Source organism: Montipora foliosa, chromosome 12 (genome assembly GCF_036669935.1).
Source record: "Montipora foliosa isolate CH-2021 chromosome 12, ASM3666993v2, whole genome shotgun sequence".
NCBI lineage: Eukaryota > Metazoa > Cnidaria > Anthozoa > Scleractinia > Acroporidae > Montipora > Montipora foliosa.
In genome coordinates this window covers 25,972,068-25,982,067 of record NC_090880.1, presented here as the reverse complement: position 1 = coordinate 25,982,067, position 10,000 = coordinate 25,972,068, and the positions used below count along the sequence as shown (strand labels likewise).

The following is a 10,000-nucleotide window of genomic DNA, read 5'->3' as shown; positions in this document are numbered from 1 at the left end:
ACTTTGACCAGGGGCGTATCCAGGCATAGGCATTGTTTTCGATCTCGCTTGAGACATCTTCATGTCCCAGGAGAAGTTGCAAACAATAATTATGCAAAATGTTTAGGGATAAACAAGATGTATACGGGATTTGAGAAAATAATGAATTAAATGTCGCTAGTCACTTGAGAGAATAGGTACCAGAGTATGTGGTGCCAACCCTCCCTAAACCGTGCTCCAACCAAAGCAGTAATTCTCGAATGTGTCTCTGGCTTATTATTATAGTAATGTATTGTAATGTCAATACGAAGTTCATTATTCTCTACTTGCACAAATCCTATAATACACCTCTTTTACCTCCCAACAATTTGCACAGGCATTGTTTTCGATTTCTCTTAGGACATCTTTATGTCCCAATAGACGGAATTGCTTCTCCTCTTGTGGTAGGTTGGAAAGGACCATAGGTCTTGTGTATGTAGTTTCTAGAATTAATACTACGGCGGCAACGGTCGATGTAATGGTCAATGGCTGAAAATAGGCCATCCGGAGGAGTCCATGTTGACGTCTTACTTTCCAACTTTATGAAAGGATCATTATCAGGCGTTATGGTGCCTCTTCGCGGTCATGGAAATGAGCCTTGAGACGTAAGCGGCGAAAATACCGCTCATACTTTTCAAGGCCCTAAATTTTTCAATACTCTTAGTTATGAAATTAAAAATACCCCAACTCTAATGTCCTTTAAACACAAGCTGAAAGAGTTTTTAATCAACAGCTATTAATTCCTTCCTTAGTCTTCGTTCCTACTCCTGTGTTACACCTAACTGAACGTCTTGCTCCGTTATATTTGTGTTATTTAATTATTTCTGTTTTGGGAGGAACCCTAACCTCGTATAAGCCTCCTGGTTTCTTTAGGTTTCCTCGCCATATTTCTTATCTTAACTTTAATTATTTAATGTAAATTTATTGTAAATTGGCAAAATGTAATAATAATAATAATAATAATAATAATAATAATAATAATAATAATAATAATAATAATATTAGTACACGGAATCCCTTAGGAATCACTCTAACATAGCTTTACCTCTTAGATATGAACATAAATAGTGTTTAATGTGAAATTAATTCCCTTACAAAGTTAAAAAGTTACTTTACATATGCCCATCTGAAATGTTCAGTGTAACTGCTACTCAACTTGGATCAAAACTAATCCTACGCTGGTGGACTCCACCGCGCTCTGAAATCTGCTTTCAAACGTTCCAGTAACTGACAACATCGAGAATACCATCCATGTGTAATTCACTTCTGTTGGCCACGGAAACCTGCAAAAGATAGAGCCATGTAGGGACTGCGAGTAGCACCCAAGCTGCTAAACATCTAAAATTGATGACGGATTCATCGATTTCTCAAGTTCAAAAATAGTTATTTGGGCGGTGTGATTACGCTCATCCAATTTCTGTTCAAGAGAGTGCGGTAACAAAACTTAAATGTACTGACGGAAGCACAGCTGAAAAGCGAAGACAAAAATATACAGGATTAAATGACAGACTGAAGTAAGTGGGTAAAATCTACACCATTCTTGTCACCTGCCTTCGGAGAATTTTTAATTCTAAGCCTTAATTCTAAGTTTAAACCGAATTAGCAGTCTTAAGAGGTATTCCTTGGCAATCACTGAGAAGTGCTTCAGTACTTTACATTCATATGTTGGAGTTTTGAGTTTACTTGATAATGTTAAGTCTCACAAACGTTAAAAAGCAAAATTTCAGACAAATTCATGAAGTAAAACGTTTTCTTATCAACCCTCTTGAAGAAGCAAAATGGGCCGTGAATTGTACCTAACTCAGTGGGATACTAACGTAAAGGAAAGGAAACAGTTAAAAACAACGCAAGCCACATATAGAAGAAGATTGGACACAGGATGAACATTAAATAGTAGACAAAGTAGGGGAAAATTCCCATGGACGGAGGATTACTGTTACTACTTCAATAGACCAATTTCGATATCTTAAAATTCAGCCAAAAACAATAGACCTCAGTACGAGGATCTGGAGAAGAACTACAGAGTTTGTGAGAGTAGGGAATTTAAGATCTACGACGGCGACGGTCGACGAAAACGTCACCTCAAAATATAACTTGGCTCTACCATAAGTCTTTCGCGATTATTCAGTCTCGTTCACGTCCTACAATATGGGCGAAGTATCCTAAAAATAAATTGGTACGAGCGGTTTTAGAGTGAAAACAGAGAATGAAAGATTCTCTGTTGCATGCTTACGTTGTCGTCAAAACCTCAAATTTCGTGATTTCACGTCGTCGTTATGCAGAGGACCGCAAACATACTTGCTAAAACCCGTGCTGCACGCGCAGCACGATTATTTATGCTCTTTTAACCAATGATATTACTGTTTTCTGGCGATGTCGTAGTCGTAGCCGTCGGCGTTTCTTAAATTCCCTATTTATTCCTCAGAGCCTCGTGCTGAGGTCAATTGTGTAAGGCTGAATTTTAATATATTGAAATTGGTCTTTTAAAACACCTTTTTGGTGTCCTATATAAATATTGTACAAAGATGGTGTCAAAACTTTATTTCTTACTGAACGTCCGTGTACTGTTGCTATTAATAGCGGCATACTATCACAGCCATGCGTGATGCAGGAAATCACTTAGAACAGTTGCATTAAGGCATTAATTCACACCTTTCTTCCCTTCAGCGTCCTGATCACTTGGCAACTTGACATGAACGAATTTCAATCTGGCGCCCCATAAGCCAATGGCGACAAGAGGCTTGTCCACACAGGCTCCTAAACAGCAGGGTTGCTCTTCAACGTCTAGCACGCTAAGTAGATCACCAGATCTGATGTCAAACAATCGAAGGAAGTTGTCCTCACTGCAGCAAACCAGAGACTCGCCATTGACAACGAACTTACAATCAACAATGTCATCTTGGTCTTTGAGAAAAGTGCGTTGTGTTTCTCCAGTTTTTGCATCAAGAATGTGTACTCCATAGCCTGAACTGAAGGAAGCCCACGTCACTACAAATTCTTCTTCAGGGGAGAACATGAAATATGGCGTAAAGGAACGCTCGTCGTATCGCACGGCTTTTCTTTCCCATACACAGGAAAAGGAGTTGTTGTTTCGTAAAGTAACAGTTAACTGTTCCCCGTAAAGAACGCCATCGTCAAATTCATCGCTGGTGCAGATTAACAACTGGTTCTGACTGTTGCATGAAACAAATTCATGGTGGTCATCACTTGCCGTTGTCTTGATGGATGAAACACACTCTCCACTGGTAACATTGACGATGTCCACAAAAAGCCAAGGGAATAAACTACTCATTCCTTTGATTAAAAAATCACTGAATTCTACAAAAGTTTCTGTCGTTGATGAATCGTCGGACGTTTCTTCATCTGAGGAGTTATCATGATGTAGAGCTTCGTTATCTCCCATTAAGTCATCTTCTGCATGAAGTTCCAGGGAATTCTCTGTCTCTGCTAGATAACCAAAATCCGAGAATTCTTCAGGTGTTAATGCACGACAATACCATTCACAGGCTATCAGTTCATCTGATAAACGAATAAGCATTTTAGCTCCCTTTAGTTTGGGAATTTGTCGAATGCACTCGGTCAGCTCAAAATTCCAAAGCTCTGGTACTTTATCCTTCAAACATAGTACAACACCTTCCTTCACGGGGACAAGCGACAGTGATGGGCAAGTGAAAGACTTTTCCACCAAGATTTCTTGACTTGACATTCGGAGTACGGTCACTAGAACCGCACTGACGCTACTTTCATCTTTTGAGGTAATGGAATAAATGACATCTCCTTCAGAAGAAAATACAACTTCTTTGACCACTTGTCTGGTGAAAGGCCAATTCGCTTCACTTAGCGAGTCAACATGGATTGCCGCGACGTACTTAAACGATGGGCTACCAACCAGTGCTGTTTCATTATCAAGCCACTTGTAGAATCCTGTAACTAACGATGAAAAAACACTGGCAACATTTTTCACCCGGCCCAACGGAGTCTTTGGTTCAATGGGCCACAAGACGAAGTCATTTTGAGGTAGAAAGCGAGTTTTAAATAGACGAATGATAAACGTCGGGTTACGGCAACACACCCAACCACACCGACCATATCCGAGGCCGTCTTCTATTCTATAAGGGAGGTAGCCACAGATCAGGGCCTTGTTGTCTTTTGTGAAGTGCATCATACCACATGCCACGTCACACTTGAACAAGAGTTTTGGTCCTTCAGACACATCAAGGTAGACAGAACCAGTCAGGTCAGCAAAAGCAATTTCTGGACCATCGTTGGCAACCGCAAAAGATGTAATAACATCATTTGAAGTTATTCGCCTTAGCTCTTCACCAGATTCCATACTCCACAAGACAACTTCTTTTGGATTATCAAAACAGTCTGTTAAAATGGTTCTTTTGTCTGTAGGAAAAGCACAATGTGAAAACGTGCAGTTGCTATTAGGATGAAGGGAAATGCAGTCTCCTTCGAGAGTGTAAACACTTCTGAGGGTCCCCGGTAGGACTGACTTATCACGTGGATGAAAAACCACAGAACGGTAAAATGTCAAAATTCTATAACCTATATTACGATACGCGCCTCCATCAGAAACTACATCACCTCTAGGATGCACATATTGAAAGTCTCTGTTAATTAAGGAAGGTCGACTCCATTCCAAGTTAGCAGTCTCCAGAGACCACAACTGGATCGCTCCATCGCTGGATTCGCACACCATGTAGTCCAGTTCAGGTGAAACATCGAAACAAGCCACCGTATCTGAACAGTAAAATCGCGCTTTAATCGCTCCATTTTCTTCTTGATTGTTTAAGTATTTCATGTACGGCACGGTGGTAAGCCTGTTTTCGAGAATGATTTCAGCTTCAGATGAAAGCTCAGGAGGTCCTTCATTGATCAAACTTTGGAACCAAAGTTGCGGATGGTCTCTTAACAGATAAGAGTGTTTTCTAAGCACTTTTAGCAAAGAGATTAAAAGAGACTGGCTTCGCTCACTGACTAAAATTGGCTTAATATGCTTTTGAACACTGAAAATATCCTCCGAGGAGCCTGTGCTGTTCACACAAAGTTTGGCATAAATGAGTTCCAAATCGGTCACATAGGTATTGACCAGGTCTTCTACATCACAAGGTCTTGGACTTTCGCCCGATTCGCTCAGCTCAATCATGTGCTGAACACCATGTTGCAAGGCGTACCTTTCAGTGTCACTGAAGGGTGATTTATGTACACCCCTTCGCTTGATATTGTCAAGCTCATTCCTGCAAAGGTCGAAGAGAATCTTGTGGCCTTCCTTCTCGTCCACGGTGAAATCATGTCGCCCATAGCACGAGGTATTCGTCAACCAGTCTTTGATTGATTTGTGGAAAAAGTGAAGACACTCATTGCGAACTGGCAAAAGCGAAGAGATGCAGGCGATTGCTTTGTTTATTCTTCGCTGAGCAGACAAGGACCTTCCATTTGGGTTCAACAGTCTAGAAACAAACCCTACTGGCAAAGGTTCTCTGGAAGCGGTGAAGGCGCACAAAAAACTCAATACTTGGTCTTCGTCCATCTTCAGCTCTTTGCGAAGTTCATTCTCCAACCGTTTGAAATGGGAAAGATAAACAGACGAAATACCCAACGGTAAGCTGCTCTCCAGTTGTTCAGGGGTAAGAAGTGGAAAATTCACTTGGATGTGACCAATCAAGAAAAAAGCATAAAGAAAAACGCCTTCAGACTTGTCAACCAGTTTTGTGAGGAGAACATCTTTTTGCTCTACCGCAATCTTAGGACTCAGCTGCATTTCAAAGAATAGTCGAATGTCTTTCAAGTTCTCTTCCTGATTTTCATCAAGATGTAGGGGTTGCAAATGCTTCAGGCTGTCTGCGATGTTTATTTCTGATCGAGTTGTCAGAAAGAATCGAATCCACTGAGGAAGCTTGGAGAACTGATTTGCAATCACATCGAGAAGCTCATTGCGTCCTTGATACTCACTCTCGTCCAGTCCATCTATCACCATTAGGATATTTCTTCCTGGGTCTTTTACATTGTTAAGTGGTTCCTTTAAAAGTAGCGCGAATAGCTCTTCCACGCCCATGCTATTGAGTTTAACAGGCCCCAGGTTTCTTGAGAGCTGTTCCACGAGAGATTTCTTGTACTCTGGTAAAGTGTGGCTGAGATGAGAAGCCAAAGACTGAAGCATCAGCTGAGGACTTCTGTAACGCACATTTTTATGTTGACAAAAGTGGCTTCCTGAAAGTCTACCAGCCTCCTGCATTCGTTTGCACGTGACCGCAGAGATAACTGTTTTTCCCATCCCTGCATTTCCACTAATTACCATCGCCCGGTTTTGGGACGTTCTATCATCTAGCCAGTCGTCAACTCTTTTGAAAATCCATTCACGGGTTCCGTCCTGGAATCTCTGTGCATGATATTCAATATCTCCTTTGAACTCGGACTTAGCCAGGTTTCTGAGCAATTCATCTGCTCTGTCCATCTCACGCTTCTTGCTCAAGCTTTCTAGCCCCTGTTTTACCTCTCGGAGACCTGCTTGTGTTGTCTCGCGTACTTCTTCTACAGCTTGCTGAGTTTTGGTTTGAGTCTGGGATATTCCCTCTAATTTGGAAACGGCATCCTGAAGTGTTTTGTGATCTTCTAGTTTGGTCTGACGTACTTCTTTAATAGCATCACGGGTTTCGTTTTCGATCTGATGTATTTCATCCAATTTTGAGATAGTATCATGAAGTGAACTGTGGTCTTCTGAGTGGTTCTGAAGAACTTCAAGCACTTGCTCCAACCTGGAACTACTCTCCTGTTGAGATTTGCGATCTTCCAGCTGGGTTTGAAGTACTTCCTTAACATCTCGTTTCACCTCTTTCAGCTCAGACTTTATTTTTTGTTCACTATCTGCCCAGTCAGTTAAAACGTTGATGTAATCGTCTTCTCCGCAACGCTCTGCCTGTAATCTGTCAATCTCTGCCTGATCCAGCCCAAGAGAAATAAGAACAGCAGCAATTTCCTGCCATAGGGTCTTGAAGGTTGGCGTATCAACACCAGTGGAAGACACATGACCATACAATTCATTGCGGAAAATCTTAATGCGAACAAGGTTTGCCTCAAGAGAGGTGTCACTTGGTGGTGGCTTAGTGTGCCAACCTGATGGAGGAGGGGATAGCCCACAAATGGTGTTCAAAAGCAGGAATAGAAGAGTGATGTCGAAAGAGTTGGAATCAGGTTTGGTTCCACTAGGAGGGAACAGTTGGTCCAACTGCGCTTGACGTATAACCTTTTTCCTCAAGAGATTGTATAATGTTGAATAGTTAACTTTGAGGTCAGCAGCTAGGCTTGCAGGAGGATGATACTTATCAAAAGTGTTCCTCAGAACTGTTGTCCCGCCATCAATGAGAAGTCTCCTCAGCTTAGCTCCATTGGTCTTCTCTTTACTGCTGGCCAGGGGCGACGGTGCGGGAGCTGCCATTGAAGGTGCTCGGTTTTATGCGGCCTCTACAATGATGCGGAACCTAAATTAGTACGTACTACAGTGAATATTAGCGATTTAACTCGCCATTTTTAGAATTCAAAATACTATACAACTGTAATCGCAAGGGAGGTTATCCGTCTCGGAACAAAGATAAGAGAGGCGATTGAAATTCAGTGCCAGGCCGCAAATCGAGATCGTGAATATGAGTTAACGTCCGGTCCTGTAACAAAACAGCAGGTCACGTGACTAAAAGGACACTTGACAGTTAGCACTTTCATCACTCGAAAAAAAAAAAACCCTCGACGGCTCCAGAAGCCTGCAGTTGATATTTTGTTTCTTGTTATGCAACTTTATTTTAATATGAATTCAAAACCAAGAAACAAGAAGCAAAGTTTTCGTCCGTTTGTCAACATGCTGTTTGTCAGATATATAAATACGGAGTGCCTACATTCCTGGTATATGTTTTCTAAATCACGGTATAAAAGTGAAATAAATAGGCTTTGTCCACTTTGAATTACCGAACAAACTCAGGAGTAGGGAATTAAACTTGTTCAATGCAACTGAGACATGATCGTGCACGGTAATATACCTGAATGCATGGATGAAGTCTTAATTGAAAAAAAGTCAGATTCGGTAGACGTGAGTCTTGCAAAGACGATCCTTAATTTGTCGACTTTGAGGTACCAAACAAACTCAAGAGTGCGTAATTTAATCTATTTTATGCAACTAAGCCATCAATAATCATCCAGGCATTTACTCAGTTTATTGTGCATAAGCCGGAGGTCCCGTCTCACAACCCTTCAATGTTCATAATCCTGTGGGACGTAAAAGAACCCGCACACTTGTCGTACAGAGTAGGGCATGTAGTTCCCGGTGTTGTGGTCTGATCTTTCTGGTCTGGATAGGGTAGGGTGGAGCACCTCGCATAGGACCTCGAGTCCTGTTCGTGCTCCTTCCCTCTGGACAGGGTTGCCCAGTAGAAGAGACAAACCAGATGTCTCGTAAAACAAAAACAAACAAAACAATGTGTGTATAAAATATATATTGCGATAATGTTCACAAACCGGTAATTTAATTCCACTACTTTCTTTTTTTGTCCTACAGGATAGCTTCTTCCTTTGAGCTACTCACTGACATATCTCGCGCTGGACAAACATCTAAGCTCATCATGTTGAATGTCAGAAAGGTCAAATAAATTAAGAAATGGTAAGCGTGCAGCGTGCAACTTTCGAGTTATGGACGCACGCGGGACGTTGCTAAGGGAAGGTACGTTTTTTATTGGTGGGGGTGGGCCGGGGTATTTTAGAATTTTTTTACCAAAAAAGTCGTAGCCCTCCCACTTCCTGGAATGGATTAATGCATGACCCTTCTAAAATACCCAAAGAAAAACATATGGCCCTCCCCCACCCCCTCAACCTATCCAAGACAAAAATAACCGGAAATGGAAATAAACTGGAAGTGTTACTCATATAACCATGTTCATCTGCGCACAAAGTAGTTAATTGCGTGGCGTGTGATTGTACGCTGAAAACTTGAAAATGGGCAAGGATGTACGAGGAATATAAAGAGGGAAATGTGCTTGTGGTGAATGCGAGGATTTCATGAGGTCTGATGGAGCAACTTGTGGCTATTGTGGCTGTTTGCCGACTCGCCATTCTAAAAAGGATGCCCGCTACTCCTGTGACTCAGTTGATGGCACATCGGCTGCGGGAACAAGTGAAAGCACAGGTCCAGAGAAGTGGAAAGATAAAGACCTAGGGTGGTTCCCGAACCCAAAGGGCAAATATAGTGATGTAGTAGATCGAGTTGTCGGTTCAAGTTCGAGTAGCTTAAGTGACGAATCCTCACCTGAGACTGATTTTATACCAGAACCCCGCGCGGAAACATCAAAATATGGGCGAAAAAGCGGACACGGGTCGAGAGAGACAATTATGTTAGTTGGGAGAATATAGTTCTTTGATAAGTAAATTTTTCGTCACCTGTAAAATAATTTAGATTAATCTCGACTGGTAGCTTTGCTTGTATATACAAAATAGAAGAGACATGGAGTAATTTTTTCCTTGCCAAAAAAAACTATTACCCTCCCCGGGTTGAGAATAAAACAGGTTTGACCCTCCCCAATTTGTAAAAAAATTACTTAGGACCCTCCCCTCCGAAGCCCCGGCCCACCCCCCCAATTAAAAACGTACCTTCCCTAAGCACAAGAGAAGCGTAAGAGTCGCACGAGGCGATAGCCGAGTGCGACTCTCGCTTCTTGAGTGCTTAGCAAACCTCCCAAGTGCGTCCATAACTCGATAGTTGCACGCTGCACGCTTACCATTTCTTTTATAACATAATCGTTAACACCACTCCTGCGTGTTTCGCTTGTATTTGCATAAATCAAGTTTGGTCAACAGACGATGTCAACACAACTTTGCTTTTTAAAGACAACTTTGAATTAACAAGACAAAATGATGAACAAACAGTTTTCCCAGTCAAAAATTTTATTGGAATCAACAATAACTTGCTCTTAGGAGAGAAAACATTTCGATTTTCTTG

The 10,000-nt window shown here is 41.7% G+C and overlaps 1 protein-coding gene across 2 annotated transcripts in view; it reads right to left on the bottom strand.

Annotated features, from left to right (window-relative positions):
- LOC137978620 (uncharacterized) overlaps positions 1 to 10,000 on the bottom strand; it is a 12,504-nt gene that overhangs the window by 286 nt on the left and 2,218 nt on the right. For both annotated transcript variants that reach the window (XM_068825622.1, XM_068825623.1), the window contains 2 exons: positions 2,671 to 7,485; positions 1 to 1,301 (listed from right to left, as the gene is read on the bottom strand). The exon at positions 1 to 1,301 is cut by the window's left edge and continues 286 nt beyond it. In XM_068825622.1, the coding sequence (XP_068681723.1) occupies positions 1,279 to 1,301; positions 2,671 to 7,459 (4,812 nt within the window). In that variant the 5' untranslated portion in view covers positions 7,460 to 7,485 and the 3' untranslated portion in view covers positions 1 to 1,278. The remainder of the gene's footprint in view (positions 1,302 to 2,670; positions 7,486 to 10,000) is intronic.